At 44.4% G+C, this 21560-nt stretch overlaps 1 protein-coding gene across 1 annotated transcript; it reads right to left on the reverse strand.

Annotated features, from left to right (window-relative positions):
* Positions 1-10865: 10865 nt before the first annotated feature.
* Positions 10866-19455, reverse strand: FGF16 (fibroblast growth factor 16). Its single transcript, XM_004442193.3, has 3 exons — positions 18983-19455; positions 12659-12762; positions 10866-11292 (listed from the first exon to the last, which is right to left on the reverse strand). The coding sequence occupies exons 1-3, from the start codon at positions 19254-19256 to the stop codon at positions 11047-11049; spliced, it is 624 nt and encodes a 207-aa protein (XP_004442250.1). The 5' UTR covers positions 19257-19455; the 3' UTR covers positions 10866-11046.
* Positions 19456-21560: the final 2105 nt, after the last annotated feature.

Consider the following 21560-nt stretch of genomic DNA (forward strand, 5'->3'; position numbering starts at 1 on the left):
GGAATAAGGTCTTCTCTGTTCATGGTTTTTAAAAAGAAATAAGTAATATAGTTTATTGCACTGAAAAAATGCTTTATAGTCAAGGGCCCCTTCATTTATTACCTATTTAATTTACATCAGTGGCTGAGTGATACTTGATAGAAGTTTCTCATTTCTCACTTAGGATGGTATATAGAAACCAGAGGCAGAAACATCCCACAGAAGCTGTCCCTTTGTACTTGTAACTTGTTATCTGATTGCATGGCCCATATTGCCCAGACAACATAATTTCCTTTTTTCTGAGGGGAAATTGTTTGACATTGTCTACTCAGAAGAAATCAGATCCCCCCCTTAGGACTACAGTTAGTTAGTTAGTCTTTCTTTTTCCTGGCTCCATCCGCTGGCTACTGAGTTTGATCATAAAGATGTTTAATGTTTGAATGGGATGCACTGGAATCCTGAGGAAGGCATAGGGCCTATTGTTCACCTACAGAGCTCAGTCTGTTCCATGAAACAGAATGGGCTAATGAAAGGGAAAGCTTTTGGTGGGAAAGTTCTGGAAGTTTGTAGTGTACAAGAACATTTAGGGAAATCTTCATTCCTAGAATTGAAAGGACCCATGCTAGTCCAGTGCTTCTCAAGCTTTAATGTATGTGCAAATCACCTGGGGAGCTCGTTAAACTTTAGATTCTGATATAGTAGGTCTGGAGTGGGGCCCAAGAATTTGCGTGTCAAACAAGCTCCCAGATGATTTGCTGCTGCTGGTCCAGAGACTACACTTCAAGAAGCAAGAGGAGAATGGATCTAGGAGAGTCAAGATAGGGTATCTACATTCTGCATAGGGGAACCAGAAGGTGGGAGTTTCTAGAACCAGAGCCTTAGGGAAGGTGTCTGAGCTCCCCTCTTTTTTTGGGCAGATGGAGGGCCTAGGTCTCTCATGTGTTGGGGTCCCCAGAACCAGGCACTGGGGCAGAGTACAGTGGGTCCGGTCTTCCTGGGGGGATGTGTGGGTCAAGGGAAGTGAGGCAAGTATATGTATTAGGGTAATTATCTCTAGCTGCCACAGAGACAAAGCTCCAAAACTCAGCAGAAGCACTTGCCTGGCCTCTCTGTTGTACGTGTGCACACACAACAAAGCACGATTTCAAAACCATTATTGGATGAATAGAAAAAGTCTGGAGTGATATACGCCAGAATGTTAAACATGGTAGGAAATGAAGATATAACTGTTTTTGTTTTCTTCTTTTTGCTTATATTTATTTTCTGATTTTTCTGTAGTGAAAAAAATACTTGTATAATTTTTCAAAAGCTACTTTTTTAAAAAGGCATATATATCACTTTTACAATAAGGAAAAAAGCTTTTCAAAATCAAAATAAACTCAATCATATCCTGCATATGATTTTTGCTTAAATAATAATAATAATAGTATCTAACACTTATCAAGTACTTACTATACACCAGTTACTGTTCTAAGTGTTTTACAATTTTTATGTTATTTATTACTTGCAACAATCCTGAGGTAGGTACTTTAATTTTTCCATTTTTGCCATTAAGAAAACTGAGGCACAGAGAGGTTAAGTAACTTAATTTTAAGGTAAGTGGCAAAGCCAGAATTTGTGCTCTTAAACACAGTATGACCTCCATTACAGTATGTACATAGCATCTTTTTTAGGCCTCAAAACCTCTCCTATCCTAAAAGCAAATGCAAAGTGGCATTTCTCTGCTTATTCCTCAAGCCATGGCCCTATCTCCCCCTTTCTCTTTTCTGCTAAACCTCTCGAAAGTGTGGTCTACACTTGCTGCCTGCAGTTCTCCTCACCCTCATCTTCACTCCTCAGGCCCAGAAATATGCTTTCTGCTCCTACTCCTCCACAGAAAATACTTGCTTGACAGGAACCCATGATATCCTAATCATGAAAGCCTATGACTTTTTCTCAGAAAGAAAATCCCACAATTCTGTGGACTGGAGCCACAACAAAGTCATGGTCTCTAAACTCAGCTGCCTACAAACCCTTCTAAGTGTCCCTAATCAGCTTCCTACTACTCTTCTCTCCATGCTTAAGAGATGGCCTTGCCTCCTTATTCACTGAGAATGACAAGAGCATCAAGTCAGAACCTCTCAACCTCCTTTCCACCCAGTCCCCTTCACAAGCCTACCTTTCCTTCCCCCTTCTCTTGTGTTTCCGTGTCAGTGTCTCCCTTCTGGCAATAAGTGAATTCCTCTGCCTGTGGTATGGAGCCAAATTCCTCCCTCCTCCTCAGAGATCTGGCTTTATCAGTGATCCCCTCTCTCTCCTATACCTTCAACCTCCATCTACCCAGCCCTGATCCCGTCCTGACTAGATAACTGCAGTACCCTCTTAATTGCTCTCCCTACCTTCATCCAATCCATCTTCCACACTGCAGCCAGAGTGCTTTTATTAAAACACAAATCTGAGCATGTTACACTTCCTTACGTTGCTCCCCACCACATAGCAGCTCATATAATAGGAAATGTAGTGACACATTTTCCACTAAACTCCTAAAAGTCATCAAAACTGCCAGAGGGCTCAGCCTCTTTAGCCTAGGATTTCTGCCCCTCCCATCCAGATATGTCTTGAGGAGCAGTGTTAGGGGAACTAGTGGTTGTTTTCTCTGTCAGTTGGCTACAGAGTTTTGAGTCATTACTGTGCAGTTAATCACTGTACATGGGGACAAGAGACTCCAGGTCAAGAGGACAGCAGGCTGCAGGGCAATAGGATTTCTCTCTTTTTGAACGTCTATTACACTGTAAGCCTCCCCACAAGTCAAGTCAATGAACAATTTTTAGCACCTACTGAGTTCCCTGCACTGTGACAGGCATGATAAAGAAGTTATAGAGAACTTGCTGGTCTGGATCCTGGCATTAAGAAGCCTGTGTATCTCCCACTTATGAAGTATCTTCTGTGTGCCAGCCACTATCCTAGGTTATTTACACCCATTATGTCATTTAGTCCTGTATTATTGCCACCATTTTATAGATGAGAAAACTGAGGTTTGCCAAAGGGTCACACAACCAGAATGTGGAACATCCAGGTTTCAAATCCAAGTCTGCCACCTGAAAAGCCCCTTATTTTTCTTTTATGGCACTTCTTGCAACCTGTTTGGGAAGATAGGGTTGATGTTCTTGATATGAAGACAGCACATTGGAGCAGTATATGATCAGGTGGTAATTTGTGGTACGGGTAAAGACAAAATGATGTGATGTGAAGATTCTAGGATTGAAGTTCAGTAAACTGAAGCCAGTTTGATTCTGCCACTAATTAGGTATGTACCCTTAAATATATTACTCTCTTTGGGTGTCAGTCTCCCCATTTTTTAAATAAGGAAGTTGAAGAAATGCAAATGGCATTTAAACAAATGGAAAGATACTTAATCTCAGTCATAAAATGCAAATGAAGCTAAAACCAATACAATTTTCAGTTATATTTCATTGGCAAAGATAAAACAATTGTTTATTTTGTTGACGAGAGTATGGGAAAACAGGCACCCTCATAAATTATTGGCGGTAGTTTAAATTGCCACACTTCAATGATGGATAATTCAGCACTATCTATAGAAATTTAAAATGCTCATCCCATCTGTCCTAGAACATTTCACTTCTAGGAATTTATCTTACAGATATACTCACATATGTCCCCAAAGATAGATGTACAAGGATATTCACTTGGACATTGGTTGTAGTAGCAGAAGACTAGAAACATCCTAAATGCCCATTGATGGGGGACTGATTAAATAGTGTAATGGCCACAACGCAGTACCCTATTTAGATAATTATACATGCTCACTGTCGAAAAGTAGAAAAATAGAAAAGATAAAGATAAAAACCTACTACTCAGAGACAAGCACTCAACGTTTTGGCTCATTTACCTCTATTATTTTTTCTATTCATATGCATGTATATATGGTATATTTACATAATTGAGATCATAGTGTAATACAATTCCGTATTCTGCTTTTCCCTCTAAATTATCCTGAGAGAATGTCTCTATGTCATTTAAAATCTTCATCAACCTTATTTTAAAGGGCCTGCATAATAATTGATCATAGTGATGCCCCATAACTTATAGCCATTCTGCTGTTGTTGGGAAGTTCGTTTTCTTTTTCTTTGCTTTTATACATAATATTGCAATGAGCATCTTTGTGTATAAGCCTTTGATTGCATTATTAGAAGTGGATTTACTGGGTCAAAAGGCATTAACATTTTTAAAGTTTTTGATTTATATTATTAAGTTACATCATCAGTATTCTCCCAATAGCAGTATATGATTGAGCTTAGTTCTCTGTACCCTGATTGGTTTTGAGTATTATTATATTTTTTTTAAACTTCTTTGTTAATTTGATAAGAAAAATATATTTCATTGTTTTGCATTTCATTACTTTTGAGGTTGAAGTATGTTGCTTATGCTTTTTACAAGTTGTATATCTTTTTTGTGAATTGGCTATTTGTGTTCTTTGCCCATATTCTATTGGAGGCTTGGTGTTTTTCTTATATATTTGTATGGGTCCTATATTCAGTATATTAAGGATAATAACTTTTTTCATTTTGTGGCAAATGTTTCCCAAGGTTTTTTTTTACCTTTTAATTTTGTTAATTATTTTTTATATTTAGGAGTTTACAAACTTCTTGATATTTTCCTCAATGGTTTCATCCTTTACTTGTATGTTTAGGAAGTTCCTCAAGAACTAGAGAAATTTGGACATGCTGAAAGGACAAGGCTATGTGGACGAGCTGGGATCAAGTATGCAGAGAAAGGACATGGCTATCAGAGAAGGAGGAACACTCTCTGAAAGAGGAGGAAAGGAAAAATGAGTCTAAAGCCTGCTTGAAAGAAATTAAAGGAGACCTAAATAAATGGAAAGACATCCCATGTTCAGGGACTGGAAGATAATATTCTTAAGATGGCAATACTCCCCAAACTGATGTACAGCTTCAACACAACCTCTATCAAAACCCCAGATGGCTTCTTTGTATAAATTGGCAAGCTTATCCTAAAATGTATATGGAATTGCAAGGGACCCAGAATAGCTAAATCAGTCTTGAAAAAGAAGAACAGTTGGAGGACTCCCAAATCCTCAATTCAAAACTTACTACAAATCTATAGTAATCATGACTGTGTGGTACTAGCATAGGTATAGACATATAGATCAATAGATGGAATTGAGAATGCAGAAGCAAATCCATACATATATGGTAAATTGAATAGTCTTGGCATTGTTGTTGATAATCAATGGGGAAAGAATAGTCTTTTCAACAAATGGTGTCAAGACATATGGGCATACACATGCAAAAGAATGAAGTTGGATCTCTATCTCACACCATATACTTGTGTCCAGAATATATAAAGAAATCTTATAACTCAATAATAAGACAACCCAATTAAAAATGGACAAAGAATTTGAATAGACATTTCCCCAAGGAAGATATTCAAATAGCCAATAAGCACATGAAAAGATGCTCAACATCATTAGTCATCAGGAAAATGCAAATCAAAACTACAGTGAGATACCACTTCACATCCAGTGGGATGGCTACAATAAAAAAGGTGGAAAATAACAGGTGATAGTGAGGATGTGCAGAAATTGGAACCCTCATACATTGCTGGTGGGAGTGTAAAATGGTACAGCCTCTTTGAAAAAGTGTTTGGTAGTTTCTCAAATGGTTGACCATAAAGGTACCGTATAACCCAGCAATTCTACTCCTAGGTATATACCCAAGAAAAATGAAAACATGTGTTCACACAAATATTTGTATGCAAATGTTCATAGCAGCATTATTCATAATAGCCCCAAAGTGGAAACAACCTAAATGTCCATCAACTGATGAATGGATAAACAAATATTGTATAGCCATACAATGGAATACTATTCAGCCATAAAAAGAAATGCAGTATTGACACATGCTACAATATGGATGAACCTCCAAAACATTATGCTACATGAAAGAAGACAGTCACAAAAGACCACATGTTGGATGATTTCATTTATATGATATGTCCAGAATAGGAAAATTCATAGAGACAAAGTATGGGTCACCAGGGCCTGGGAGGAGGAGCTAATGGGAAGTTATCACTTAATGGTTTGAGAGCTTTTGTTTGGGGTGATGAAAAAGTTTTGGAAATAGATAGTGGTGATGGTTGCACAACAGCGTGAATGTAATTAATGCCCCTGAATTGTACACTTAAAAAATGGTTAAAATGGCAAATTTTGTTATATATATTTTACAATAAAAAGTTCAAAAAATGTTTTCTTTAAAAGAAAAAACCAAACTAAACAATACCAAAAAATGATTGCTAGGAAGCCACTATTAGATGGCTTGTGTCTTAGTAAAACGTGAAGGAGTTTTCAGCCACAGAGAGAGACCAGAGAGTGCCTGATCCAGAACAGGCTGGAGCTGAAGAGAAATGGTAATTTGTAACATCTCACATAAACTAATGCAGTGTTTACCACCTATTCTCATGATAAGAATTACTTGGGGACTTGTTAAATATATAGATTAGTGATTCTCAAAGTGTGATCTAAAGAAAGACTCTTGGGGATCCATGACGTCCTTTCTTTTCTAATTACAGATTGGGAGAGGCCAGATTTTCTCCCCATACTTGAGCCAAAAGAATATATAGCAACAGATTGAATGCAGAAGCAGATATAAGAATCCAGCTGTCTTCTATTAAGGAAGACATTGAAGAGGTTTTGAAAAATGTAAAATAATACCACTCACTAAATTTTTGAGAATATAGTTATTTTTCATAAAAATGTGATTTATGTCAATGTTAATGGGTTTATTGTTATTTTAAATTATTAGATAATAAAAATTTCTGAATTTTAATTTCTAATATGGTAAATTCCAATAGCTAGAACCCATATAAACAAAAGCTCTTTGAGGTCCTCAATAATTTTTGTGTGTAAGTGTTCCTCAGATCAAAAAGTTTGAGAACCATTGATATAGATAACCAAGCCTCTCAGTTGGAAATTCTGATTTAGGAAGTCCCAGTAGAGCCCAGAAGTCTGTATTTTTATATAATTAAACCAAGTGCTTACCAGAGAAATTTGGTTAACACTGAGCCAATATAAAGGTGTTTAGATGTTAGGGATTTTTATGATGAACTATGTTGAATGCCAGACAGGATCAAAACTAAATGAATAAAAGGACTGTCAAGGAAAAAAGGGCTGGTCCATTTGAGGTAGACGAGACTGTATTGGTAGTGGAGCCATTTGACGACCCAATTTACATAGCTTTACCTAGCAATGTTGGCAATCCAAGAGCAGAAGCAGAGAAGTGGGCACTTTAAACTAGAGTTGGATGGGGCTTTGCATGGGGGGCTCTCTAAGTTACCCTGGGCTAGATATATACATGACATTCAGATTGCACATTGAGGAGGCTATGCCCTGGGTTTTTATTGGAAGAGAGTTCTGAGACCTATTGGGTGAGCATATAATAGTCTAAGGGAGAAGCCTGAGGAAACCTATAGGATATAGTGTTAGATGAGGTTAGGATGGTGTGATAGGTTTTGGAAACTTGGAGCATTTACAACACAGGGGAATCAGAAACTGACAGGGCAAGCGTGCATCTGCCACCAGGGGTTTACTAGGAGTCTAGTGTGTGGCACGTTAAAGGGAGCTGGGAGGGCCGGCCCCGTGGCTTAGCGGTTAAGTGCGCGCGCTCCGCTGCTGGCAGCCTGGGTTCAGATCCCGGGCGCGCACCGATGCACCGCTTCTCTGGCCATGCTGAGGCCGCGTCCCACGTACAGCAACTAGAAGGATGTGCAGCTATGACATACAACTATCTACTGGGGCTTTGGGGGGAAAAAATAAATAAATAAAAAAAAAAGAACAGGGCTGATCCCATACGCTGTCTGGGAATTGGAAAGAGATGCAGAGGGGAAACAGCCCATGCTGGGATGGAGGGGTGGAGAGTCTCTATTGAGGGTCAAGGAGACAGTTGGGTATCTCTACAATTGCCACCAGAGCCATGGTGTAGAGACCTATTAGAAATGTCTTCTGTTTTCTGTGGACAACAGAGGAATCTCTAAGAATGACAAACTAAATAATGTTCTGATCCTCCTGCTGAGCAAGGGAGGTAGATGACTGACGGTGAACATGTCTTTCCAAAAGGGAGGATCTCTCCTCTCTGGTCGCCTTCTCCCTAACCTCCCACATTCCTCCTCAACAGATTCCTGTTTGTTAAGTGCTAGGGAAAGGCAATGTAGCTCCAACTACTCCAGAGAAAAGGAAAGCAGTCCCCCAGGGCCAGCCTCTTCAGGAGAGGTCTAGTGGTACTAGGTCATCCATCTTCCATTTCCATTTCCAGAAGTTATCTTTCTCCTCTTTTTGAAAATGAGAACATCTGCCCATTGACATTTTCTGGCCATGTGCCCCATTCATTGTTATTCTTAAAGTTCGATACCAAGAATGCCTCCCCTATGAACTCCTCCTGCACCCTGGGACCCTACACCATTCTTGTAGTCTTTTTCCCTCTACTTCCACCCAGAGGAAAAAATTAAGGTCTGACCCTAGGATTTGGAGTCTTTCTCTTTTTCATTACAGTGGCGTTTTCCTTGTAAATCCTGCCCTATAATATGGTGCTTGTGGTCTTGCCAGGCCCATGCCAAGTGCCTCACTAGAATAACACTGGCCCTACTCACAGGGAAGTGCCGGCTTCCTGTTGGCTAAGACAGATCTCATTTATCTCGAAGCCTTCAGAAGCTGTGGCTGTATATCAAAAATTCTAGGTAGCTAACCATAGATAATATAGATAAAATTCTCATTTTAAAATAAAGGTGTGATGCTCATTAAAAATGACAAAAAATGTCACATGGCTGATGTTTATCCTTTTCCCAGAGACATTTAGAGGTAGTGTCTCTTCCCTGTAGCCCAACATGGAGATTGCCATCAGCCTCTTTGCCTATCCAAATCCTGTTGGTTCTTCACGGTGGGCATTGCCTCTTTCAGGAAACTTTCCCTGCTCACCCTAGCCCTGTGAGATCTCCGTCTTGATGGTTCCATTGGTGAGCATTCTAGTCTATGATTACAAACACTATGCAACTTAACACTTTTTATCATAGTCTTATTTGCTATCTCGTATATGTATTCTCATATGTGTGGTTTCTCTGTTGGGTACTTGGATTTGGATGAGCTTTTATAGACGTTTTGGTTTTGATTTTTAAGTGAGCTGCTTCCTAAGCTATTTTTTTCACTCACACAATCAGCTGGAAAAATAGTGGATGCCTACATGATGTGATGAGGAGCACCAGGAGGAACTATTCTAAACCCAAAGCCTTCTCCCACCAGTCCTTCATGGTGCTTGAGTACCCAATGAAACTTTTATTCCTGTGGCCCTTTTTTTCCTGACAGCACTCACTTTGAAAATGCAAATAACCCTATGCTCCTACTTCAGTAAATATCAGTAAAGAGGCCAGGGATTTTAAACCAACATATCTCAGGGGCTGCTCTGGAGAAGAGGGAGCTCCAGCAATGCCATCCCATTTCAACTAGAGCCACTCTCCTTTTGTTTTATGGGCTAAAGTTATCCTAAAACTTTATTTATAAGACATTTAGCTGCAAAAACAATTCTTTTTGAAAACCATTCCTTTAGGGCCCTAGGGTTCAAATTTTATTGTGCATAGGAATCCTCTAGGTGGCTTGTTAACACGCAGATTACTGCCCACCCCCACCCCAAGTTTCTGATTTGGCCGGTCTAGGGTAGGACCTGATAATTTACAATTCTAACAAGTTCCCAGATGCTGCTGCTGGTCAACAGACCATATACTCTGAGAACTACTGCTTTAGGGAAATGTGTTAAGAGCTTTCCAGAACGCTCTAGAAGAAGCACTGGCAGGTGATGGGGTCAGGGGTTGGAGAGGGAGAACACCTCTGGAAGGGAAGTCGACTGGTTCAAAAAATCAGTTTCCCTATTGATTGCTGTCTATTTTGAATTGCTTCATCTTCATATCTAAAGCAAGAAGCCACCAATTAGGGTTTCTGACCTTTGGGCCCTAACCAAATCCCAACGGAGGGTTTCTCTATAACTAGTCCTGAGCACAAAGGGGAACTTCCATAAGAGCTGTTGGTCCAGGCCTTCCTGAAGCTTTTATTCACCATTAAGTTTAAAGTCATAGAACCAGAAAGGACTTCAGGTGGGGCCCCTAGATAATACTAATATTGTGGATGATGGGTCATCTAGCCTAGGCAGTGTGATGCCGACATCAGGAGATGCTAATGAGTTGGAGAGAAAGAAGCTAACCAACCTTCTAATCCTACTAAATGTACAAATCAATAGAATTAGACAGTGGTTACAATATAAAGACAATTTTATTGCCAATGAAAGCCTTTAATAACTCATATATCCTGTTTCAGTAGGACCTTATTCTTTCTGATGAAAATCCAGTCATAGCATCTCTCATTAAAAATAAAATTATTTTGAAATAAATAAATATATAAAATAAATAGCATATACACTTCATAAATAGTTTGTCCTTATGCACAGTATCCATGCTTACATTTTAATATCATTTTCTTACAAGCTACCCCAACTCCCACTTCCAGTGGCAGGAAAACTGCATGTCAGGACAGATGAGAAATCTGCAGAGCCAACGCAGAGATGGCTTGCAGCAGGGCTCTAGCCCCAAGCATTTTTTTAATGAGACTTTTTATTTAAAGCTCTGTAGGTAGCATCTATGGCAGATTCCTTGGTCTTTCATTTACCCATTGTCAAGGTATTTGGGTAGATTTTGGGGGCAAGACATCCCTGACCCTTGGCAGGGGCCCCCATTCTTTCTTGTGCCACCTCAGGGGAAAGAACATGAGTAAAGAAAAAAGTATATACAAGATTCCCTCTAGCCCACCCCCTCCCCACAAATCCCTCCCCAAAATAACCCAACCTTGATATACACTTTGAACAACAAGGGAACAGCTGGGTAGAGTCGAACAGTAAGTGCTTCTCTGTTATCTAAATTGATAGGAAAGAGGATTGAAAAGCTATGAGTATAGTGCTTGCAGAGACAACCGTGGCCCCAGAGTACACGGGTCACAGTGGTCACACTAGGGGTCCGTTACCTATAGCGGAAGAGGTCTCTGGACATGGAGGGCAACTTAGAAGGATCAACTGGCCTGGGTAAAAAGTGAGTGAATTTCTGATGTCGTTTAGTCCTGTATCCCTCCCGGGGTGAGCCGTCTTTATTCAGGGCCACATAATACTGTCTCTCCGAATCCGAATGTTTGTACAAGGTGGAGGCATAGGTGTTGTACCAATTTTCTTCAAACTGTTCCCGGAAAACACATTCACGTGTGAGTTTCTTCTGTGAGGGTGAGAAAATAAAGCAGAGCCCATTATATGACTATTTCTCCCATCCCAGCTTGCTGGTGGAGAAACCCTAAAACAGCAATAGCACATTGATATTAGAAAATTTCAGTCCTATCTCCCGGTATTACTGAGGTATGTTCTTTCCAAATAGCACAAAACAGCCCTGTCTGTATTGCCTTAATCCTCTTTCATGAGTAACACAAAAATGTTTTAGGTGAGATCTTTCCTGAAGGCAGGAGACCGGAGGAGATGGCCTCACCTGGCTCGTTGAGCCTGAGAATTTCGGCTATAGCCTCCCAATGCCCCGCTGGTACCCCTGAGTTTTCTCCCTATCAGGGCTAATGATGTTCAAATTCGTTGAGATTACAGTCAACCATGTCAACTGACAGGCAAAGGCCTCAGATCTATATAAAGCTCCACGGGAGGTGAGCTGTGATCTCTCCTAATGAAGGGTCTCAGGCCTGTCAGTTGGAAAGCTCAGAAAAGATCTCCTTGAAAAGTTCCTCCAATCTGGCTACTTCAAGCTGGCAGCTCCTGGGTCTCTTGCCTCTGTCCCTTCTCACACTTGATCCAGCCGCCATACTACTTGCTGGGGTTGCCGATACCAAGTGCTGGGGACAGGCCTATCTCTTAGGTGTCAGGGAAAAATGTGCTCTGATTTCATGGGGTGCAGGCAGCCAGAAAACATGCTGTGACTCAAAAGCCAAAGCTAGGAGTTGGGATCCCCTGAAAGGGTTAAGGTTGGCAAAGTCACTCACCATTCCCCAGCTATGGGCTAGCTTCCAGAATAGAGAACATGCACTGCAGCCAACCCAGTCCTAGCTGGGGACTTAGGGCTGTCATCAGACCCTGGAACCCTCACTTTTCATTTGTTTGTTTCATTTGGCCTTTGGGATTCAGCTGAAGCAATCTGGAAATCAGGGACTGTGCTGTTAATCTCAGAATCCACAATCGGTAGGCCAGCTCTACCACTGCCTATTTTTGTGCCAGGTAGTCTGCTACTCCTCTGGGAACCCATTAAAATTCAGATATGCTCCTCAGGAGGGTTAATGCCCCAAAGCCTTACTATCATCTTCTGACAAACCGGCACAGCTTACTGTTATCATCAGACTAGCTGCCCCTCTAACAGAAAAGGTGAAAACCAATGTACCACAGAAAAACTTATGTTTTGATGGAGGCTGAATGAGTGAAAGTGTTATGTAGCAATTTCCTAAGCAGCCAAGAAGTGACTAGAAGACACTAATCCTTTACAGTTGACAAAAGTGCTTTCAAGTTCTAGATAAATGTTTTTGTACTGTTGCCTTACATTGTCCAAACACTGGTGGTAATAGCCTCTGATGAAAAGAAAACCTTAAACTTACCGACCCATAGAGTTCTCCTCGCTCGTTCATTCCTAAGTACAGGCCAGAGTCCACTCCCCGGATGCTGATCAGCCCTACAGCCAGGCTGATAAACTCCAGGATTCCTAGAGCAAAAAAGCGAATGCCATTTCCATTACTGACATCAAGCTAAGAGGAAACTGATCAGGTACCATGAGCTACCAGTTATTTATCCCCAACTGGAGGCCAGCCCTGTGTGCCTTTGGTGAATTAACTGATGAAACCATCTTTTGCAGCAAGAATGGAACCTCCGAGAAGGCACTGAGTCTCTCTGGGCCTCAGTTTTTCCATATATAAAATGGGGGAAACAATCTCTGCCTCTACTCAACACTCTTAGGCAGATTATGAGGAACAGACCGTGAGAAGAAGGCTTTGGCTACAAGAGCTCCATAATTACAAGGTATTATTGCTGTTAAATACCACCATTTCAAGAAATGGGAGGGCAGCTTTCTAAATGGAAGAATGTGGCTAGGTTTCTGTATCTTCCCAAAGTCACTTCCCTCCTTCCTAGAGCACACAGCGTTACCTTGCTGTCCTCCGGGCTGAACTTGTTTTGCACCCTCTTAGCTCCCATGTCCTTAAAGCCACATGAGGCTGTCAACTGCCTGTAGCTGACTCCAACAAAGGCCACACAGGCCACTCACTAAGTTTGTCCCTCCTGCCTATGGCAGAAGGCAAAACTTGGCCTGGTGAGGGCTTTCTTTAGGAGTGCTCTCAGCCAGTGCAGCCCCAGGCTGACAGCCTATCATTCTCCCCTCCTCTCTGGGGAATTTTAAGTTTATCCATGGCAAAGAGTTGGCAGGTAGTATTGGACTTGATACTGATTTGAGATGTTGCAACTTTAAGGGGAAAAGGAAGACATTCAGAAATGTCCCTCTAGCTGACAACGGTAGAGGTAAGGATTTGAAAACATTTTCATTTACCCAACAGCAGTAGGAGGAAAAAAGAAGTCAACTATGAAGAGGGAAAAAGGATCCAAAACTGAAATTATGGTGATACTGAAGACTTTATAATTGTGTCCTAAGATAGCACATCTATTATATGGATACAGACGTAATGGTCAACTAGATTCCTCTTTGATATCCCTGTCTCTAACCATGATTTACAACGTACAGACCAAAACTTGATATGACTGACTTACAGAGGCATCCAAAGGTATGAATTGAGCTCAGATCTGGCTGTCTTTCTTATCCAAAAATGCAATTCTTAAGGGTAATAATATTCTATGTAATCTACATAGGGAGTGAGACTGATTCCTTAAAGATCACTCAAAAAATTTAAGTGGTTAATTTTGAAATCAGGTTCAAAATTCCAGTGGGAAGACTTCTGAAGAGCCCCAGGGACTCGGGCTGGTGGGTGGGCATTCAGGTATGGCAGCTTCAGGGCATGTTTCCAAGGCCCACTCGGATCTTTCAAAGAATATCAAGTTCCTATGCTGCTATTGTATAGAACACTCAGAGTATGGCCTTCAGCCTCCAGTATTGAAATCCTCCAAGTTTTATTCTTGGTTTGGTTGTTACTAACTCTGATAGTACATACAAAGGAGTTTTGGGAAAAGAGATTGACACAAGATGGTAGGAAGGGAAGGGAAAATACCTGGTGCCAAGTAGAGGTTAAACGGATACTGATTTAATGGACCAAAACCTTTAGTTGCACTGCACAACGTTCTGATTGTGGTTCTGCCCTGTTGAACATTTTAGTAAATAACTTGTAAGAAGCCGGGGGGACTGCTTACCCTAGTTCCAGAAGACATACAGCTGAGAGCATGACACAATCAAAATCCAAAGAGATTTCAAGAGAATGGAAAAATGGGCTGACTCCGACAAAATAAGCTTTAATTAGAATAAATGTAAAGTCCTGCACTTTGGTCCCCAAACCAATTACCCAAGATGTTTTGTGTTGGGAGTTTTGTTGGGGGAGGATGAGCCTCAAGTGCAGACAGTCGAGTTAATCATACTCCTTGTTTCATGGTCTATTATAATTGGTCTGTGTGAGCACTTTTTATTCACCTATTTCTTTTTATTTCCATACTCTGCTCCCATCCTCCTCCTCACTTCAGGCAACCATGTATATTTTCTTGAAAACATGTACTGTTCTTTTGTGTTTCTGTGCACTTTTATTAAATGCAAGTCTGCCCATCTTTGGAATGAGAAGGTATGGCTTAGCAAAACATACACAACAATGGCTTAAAGGAATTTGACCAAACAAGGTAAGCTCAGTATGAGTGGTTCACGAGATTATTAAAAAGCTAATGTAGGCTGGCCCAGTGGCTTAGTGGTTAAGTGCGCGCACTCCGCTACTGGCGGCCCGGGTTCGGATCCCGGGCGCCCACAGACGCATCGCTTTTCCGGCCATGCTGAGGCCGTGTGGCACATACAGCAACTAGAAGGATGTGCAACTATGACATACAACTATCTACTGGGGCTTTGGGGAAAAAAAAGGAGGAGGATTGGCAATAATGTTAGCTCAGAGCCGGTCTTCCTCAGCAAAATGAGGAGGGTTAGCACAGATGTTAGCTCAGGGCTGATCTCCCTCACAAAAAAAAAAAAAAAAAAAGCTAATGTAAAACTAATCATGTAAAAATTAAAAATTATTGAAGAAAAAATATAAAAAGAGGGAAAAACAGCTAATGTGATCTAAGGCTGCATTGATAGAGGTCTAGTAATTGGTATAAGGGAGGGGATTGCCCCACTGTGCTCTGTCTTAGACCACACTGAGAGTACTGTTTTTAGTTCTACTGTGTTTAAAGAGGGCTACGGAAAAACAGGAGTGTGTTCAAAGGAGAGTGGCCAGTATGGCAAGGAAACAAGAAACCAGGTCATGATTCAGTTCTGGGTGCTAAACTTTGAGGGATACAAAACCACTGCAGCCTTCAGTTCTTTGCTTTGCTTAGACAGATTACTTCTGAGCTTCAAGTCTTAGTGCTCTCATTCTTGAAGTATCTCATGTGTCTGACCACCCTGAGCTCATTAGGTAGCAGAGGGCAGCTTGTGATCTCACCATCCAAGACCCGGTGTGGGAACAAATCACGAAACCCAAGAGGTGTGGCCATTTGAGTCACTACAATTTTTCTCCAGCTCTCTGTTAACCCTGATGCCAAAGGACAGATCATACAGGAAGTCACTTGGGTTGTGTCCAGTAACAGGGGTCTCCAACAACTGGAATCATCCCTGCCCAGCTGTCTTAGGGCATCATTTCCCTTTGCCAACTTTCCTATTAGCTGGATTCAAACTGTGGGAACCCAGTGGCACATGATGATGGAACAGATATTCCTAAACTTTCTCCTGAATCCCAGCCAGCATGAAGGGAGAGAGAAAACAAGCCATTTTCACATTTTCCCAGCTACAGCTGGAGAGGGGTGTTAACAGCAAAGTTTTGAGGCAAAGTATTAAGGAGACCAAGTTTGTCCTCAGTCCTCTCACCCCCTTCAAGGCCCAGGACCTCCCTCTTCTCTGCTTCATCTTAACCAGTCCACCTCAGGCTCTGGCCTTTGCTCGACAATTTCCAGGCTCTTCTCTTCTTATACCTTTTTCCCCATGGCCTCAGTCAAAATGGATCTGTCTTGGGCCCCACTGCTTCAGAACCTAGCTAGATGACTGGCTAATGTGTCATTTAATCTCATTCCATAGCTCTGAGCTCCCTCAGCCACCCTTTCAGACCTTCAGGGCCAAGACAGTGCTGCTTTGGCATCTTGCCAAATAAGAACCAGATTGCTCAGAAACCAAAGCAGCTGCATGAGCCTGCTCCATCCCACCTGGCAGGAGGCCTCTCCTCTAGTCTGGCTCCCAAGCTCTGCTCTGCCAGTCCACAGGTGCCCCTCAGGAATGTCAGTATCCCTATGAACCTCACGTAAACGCCACCAGCCAGGCAGACTGAAATACTCCTGGCTACTGATTGCAGAATGGGGAGGGGGAGCATAGGATATGCCAACAGGTTATTATTTGGAGTCGACGCAGCTCTTGGGCTCAGCCTGACTCGTTCTGAACACATGGATTCCAGGGTAATCCTTGGGGGCCCTGCTCTCCAATTACAACAAATAGCTATTTACTTTACATGGCCTTTGGAGACTACCTCCTCCCCCCAAGCAGAAATCTATAATATTTTATATCTTAAGTCTGGCCTACTTTACCCTGCTGGAATGTTGACTGCTAAAGCACTTATGGAATGTTAAAGTTTCGATTTATTGAATACCCTGGCTGATTAACTCAAATGTGGAGGGAGGAGAGCGTTAGAAAACTCAAACACCACCTCTTTCTTTGCCAAAAGCTAAACTGAGAAAGAGTAAATGTGTGTTTGAAAGTTGGCAACGGAGGTTACAAAGAGACAGCTTTGACCAGTTATCATTTCCTTTACAGGAAATACACGGAACTGCCAGGAAGCCAGGGAAGGAGGAAAGGGAAAAGGTGATGCAGAGGTGGTCTCAGGCGCTGTGTTTTTTTTAAAGGCAAAACCAAAAATGAAGCAGTCAGTTAAGCAGCGGTGAAAACATCCTTTCCTCCTGCCAGTTTTATTTCCTTTGGTTTCTCCTTAAACTTAACACCCTTAGCAGGCCTGAGAGATGAAAAGAAATCAAGATGTGTCCTTAGGGAGGTAATTAAAAACCACTTATCCCAAGAGCCTATTACTGATTTATGTTGACCTTGTAGGTTATTGGGCTCAGCTTAGGCACAGAGTCAGACAAACACTTGTAGCTGCTGGGAGCCAAGCTCGTAGTTTCTCCACCTCTGCTGCCCCCACCCCACAATTCTCCATCATTTCATGATTTTTCTTTTACATATCAGGAATGAGCTACCCCAATATCTTTAGGCTATTTCTGGGAGACTTGGGGGGGCTCTGAGGCCAGAGTGGGAGTCCCATTCCTTCTGAGGAGGAAAAAAAAGGGACTGCAAAATCATAAGCAATAGAAGGGAAAGGAGCCAAGTTAACACTCCCTCTCCCCCCCACCTCATCACCCTTTTGAGGACCTGCTGCAAGTTTATACAGACACCTGCACCCCTCCATTACCCCCACCCCATGCACAACTTACTGTACTCCAGCTCTGTGAATGCATTTTTCTAAGATGACATAGACCTCATTAGGGTTCCTGCTTGCTCCCAGCAAGGAAGACCAGCCCTGGCCCTACTTTGTTTGCTAGACTTGGCCTTGCCAAGGAACCGGCCTCTGCGCACCCCTCCTCCCCACTTTTTACTGTGTACTCCAGATGCAGCTCTTGCAAGGCATGAGGAATAGGAGGATGGGGAGGTTTGGGAGGAGTGGGGGAGGGTGGGAAAAAGAAAGGAATTGAATCATATCATGCCTGAGGGTAGGCAAAGCCTCTTACTGGCTTCCTGATAGAAGGTGTCCTTGGGCCACAGGGTCCTTGGGCCGAAGTAGAGGGCATTGGGAGATAAGGGGCCCAAGGAAGGGTAGCTGTCACAGCACCTGAAGAATGGTTTAGTAGAGAATAGGAAATTGAAAATAGAAATGGCCAAATTACTGAGAAACTTAATGATCTCTGTCCCAGATCAAGGTTTATATTAGTTGTGTTCTGTATGTGAGACAGGCAGCTGTGCCCTTTGAACAATTCGCAGAGTGGCGGGCAGAGAAAATCCTGGCTGGAGGTTGGACGTTTCCTGTCCTGGGCCCGGGAGACACCTGTTTCTGGGGCTGGGAGTGGGCCCACGACCGTTTCCTCACGGAGGCAAGGAGTTCCGAGGTAGCTCCGGGCAAAAGCTGCCCCAGGGCTTGCGCCCTTACACGGTGGACACCGGGAGGCTTTCCTAGTTTCTGCAATACCCAGCTCATGCCGTGCTGACTGGATGGGCTCCCACCCTGGGCAGAGCAACCCGGAGGCAAGCAGGTGCCACAGCTGCCGCGTCCTTCCGGGCAAAAAGCGACTCCGGCGCGGGCCGCCCGCCCACCACGTCCACGGCCCATGAAGGCTCCCGCTTCAGGCCAACGGCCGCGACAACCCTGGTGCCCTCGAGGCTCGGCCTTTTCGGCGAGTGCTCCTACCCCTCTCCCAGTTTCAGCCGAAGCTCAGCGTCCAGGTGCCAGAACGATCCCCTGGGTCCCGGGGGAGTGAGGGCGGGTAGAGGGGGAAAGCAGAGGCCGCACCTCAAGGCGCCCCCGCCCCCTCCCGAGAGCGCCTGAGGGTACAGGCACCCTGACGCCGCGCGGCTCGAGTCCGCACCGGCGTGTTCCGCCGGCCTCGACGGGCCGGGACGGCACCGAGCTGGGGGCGCGGGCCCCATGCCGGAGCCCCGAGCCGTCGGCTCCCCAGCGCGCCGTCCGCTAGCCTCCCGTCCCTCCCGGCCGCGTCCTCACCGAAGCGGCTGTGGTCGTGGCGGGTGCCATGCACCGTGCCGTTGGGGAAGATCTCTAGGTGGAAGCCGGTGCGGCAGTACAGCTGGCGGCGCCGCAGGATCCCCTTCAGGTGGGCGAAGTCTGTGGGCGAGCCGCGCTGCAGCTTCCCCTCGATCTGGCCCAGGCGCTCGTTCAGGAAACCCGGGGAGTCAGCTAAGGGCACATTCCCCAAAGAGGAGGAGAAGCCGTGCAGATCCCAGTCCAAGGAGGCGAAGACCCCCCCCACCTCCGCCATGGCGGGGCGCGCAGGGCCGAGCCGGGGCCGCGGGGCGCGAACTGCCTCTCCCCGCAGCGGGCGCGGGCGATTCGGCGGCGCTCGCTCGCTCGCTCCGCGCTCTGCTGAGCTGCAGTCGACGTCTGTTCGCGTCCAAGGAACTTCTCAGCGGCGGGGAGCGTGGGGCAGCTCGCTCCTGACCTTACTCTCAATCAAAGTGCCGCTTGCCCTCCGCATCCATCTCCCTAGGCCTCTCATAGCTGGCTTCGTCGCGCTATCAGATGCAAACGGCACTTTATATACATACCCACTCCCCTTACATTGACATATTGGATATTTAAATACAAGCCACACCTCACTGGCATCCCCTCGGAGATTGGTGTGTGGGTTCTTTTTTTTCTCCCCCTTCTCGTATCCATTTGGCTCTTTTTGGGAGAGGGGGGTGGAAGGGGGAGAGAGTCAGCGAGCTTCACTCTCTCTTTTATTATGAAAAAAATGGCAGGAAAAAGCTACACATTGCAGTGAGGCATAACTGCTTTTGGCAGGTTTTTCTGAAACTGCTAATGAAATAACGGAGCCCAGTGCGTGGAGGCTGTTGACGCCCACGGCCACTCAGGCCTGATGCGTGGAGGTCTGTCTGCTGAGCGGGGGCAGTCCCCACCTCCCACGCCTCCTCGGGCTGCTGGCCTTCCGAAAGTGGCGGGAGACTGGGGCTAGGGGTTTCACGCGTTCTTGAGCCCCTCTTGTTCCCCAGCTGGTGGGAGGCTGCAGGAGGGGCGCCTGGCCTGGGACAGGGGCTCTCTGGTTTCTTTGTTCTGTTGACCCCCAGTCCCACTCCCCACCTGTAGGTCGGCAGGGGCTGAGTAAGTGAAAAATCCAGAAACGAATGCAGTTGCAAAATTTGGGATTGGGGATGGTGGCGGTCCCTGCAGGCACCAAGGCGGGGGCCTTAAGGGGTCTGAGAGGAGCGGGAAACCCCACAGAGGAAAGAAGACTTTTTAAAGGGACGTTACGGCTTAGGGAGAGGAGGAGGGAGTAAGAAATAGAAAGCGATCTTTTTGAAAAATGATCTCCACTGGCTTTCTGGGCGCACTTTTACAAGGCTCTCGAGAGCAAGCTCGATGAGAGGCCTGTGGAAGCATGGTGGGGGCTTTCCCCCACCTCTTTTCTTTTTCGAAACAGGTGTTTCCTCGCTCTATCCTGTGCCCTGCTTGGAGATACTCTGTCAGGAAGAGCGGCAGTTAGGGCGGGAACTGGCGGCAGTCAGGGCAACCGGCAGCCCCGAGAAGACCTGGGGAGCAGGTGCCGGCCTGCCCCGTGCCCCTGCCCGGCACCTGAACCTTGGGGCCCCTTTCAGGCCCTGGCGCTCAGCGTCCTGCTCTCCTGTTAAACTGCGTTGTTGCTTGCAGTTTGCACACGTTTCGGGCTCTGGCCGCCTTTCCGGCTCCCGCAGGAGAAGCTCAACACAGCGAGCACTCCCCGCCCCGCCTTTGCAGCGCCTCCTGCTGGAGAACCCGTGTCTCGCGGCGAGTTTGAACTCAGGTTTTCCACAAGAAGAGAAAACCTATTCAGCTCAATTCAGTTAGTGCAGTTAGAAGTCCTGCTCCTGAGCTCCCACTTGCATCCTGTGCTCATTTTCCGGAACCGTAGCGATTCTTGGTTTGGAACATCGTGGCTTGGTTCTGTTGTACCTCCCTAGCTCAGAACCTTCAGAACCAAGCACAAGGTCTGGCACATAGTAGGTGCTCAGAAATCATCTTCTGATGTGCTCGCAGTAGTAGGGAACACAGATGCAAAGGATCTTCCGATTGTAGGGGACACAGAAAAGCAAAAGATGGCTTCCATATTGGAGTATTTACAGACGAAATGACGGGCTGTCTGGGATTTGCTTTAAAATAACCCAGAATGAGAAGGCAGAAGGAGTGGAGGTATAGATGCAATAATATTCTTCGTGTGTTACTAATTGTTGAAGCTGGGTGATGGGTACATGGGTGTTCATTATAGATTCCCTCTCTATATAAACACACACACGTGAAATTTCCCATAATCAAAAGCTTTTTAAAATGATACTGACATAAAAGAACAAGGAAATCCTTCTTTCCTTCTTCATTCTTCCCTTGAAAGAGTTTGTGGATTTAGTGAGAAGGCCAGGGAGGAGGGGCAGAGGTTAAGATGAGTATAGAAATGTGCAGTATAAGGGGCACGGTGCTGTGTGGATTCAGAAAGCAGAGAGGAGACTGATCTGGGGTTTTAGGGCTGGGTTCTGGACCAAGGTGGACTTTGTAATGGATGGGCCTTGAAGGGAAGATGGGAAGGATTTTGCAA

Source organism: Ceratotherium simum, chromosome X, assembly GCF_057802395.1.
Source record: "Ceratotherium simum simum isolate JZ-2026a chromosome X, ASM5780239v1, whole genome shotgun sequence".
Classification (NCBI taxonomy): Eukaryota; Metazoa; Chordata; class Mammalia; order Perissodactyla; family Rhinocerotidae; genus Ceratotherium; species Ceratotherium simum.

Bases quoted from the DNA above. Each gene is read 5' to 3' on its own strand.
- FGF16 (XM_004442193.3), bottom strand. From the start codon at position 19,256: ATGGCGGAGGTGGGGGGGGTCTTCGCCTCCTTGGACTGGGATCTGCAC. The intron at 12,763-18,982 runs GTGAGGACGCGG...TTTTTGCTCTAG, and splicing joins CCACGACCACAGCCGCTTCG to GAATCCTGGAGTTTATCAGC. The intron at 11,293-12,658 runs GTAAGTTTAAGG...TCACCCTCACAG, and splicing joins GAGGAGAACTCTATGGGTCG to AAGAAACTCACACGTGAATG.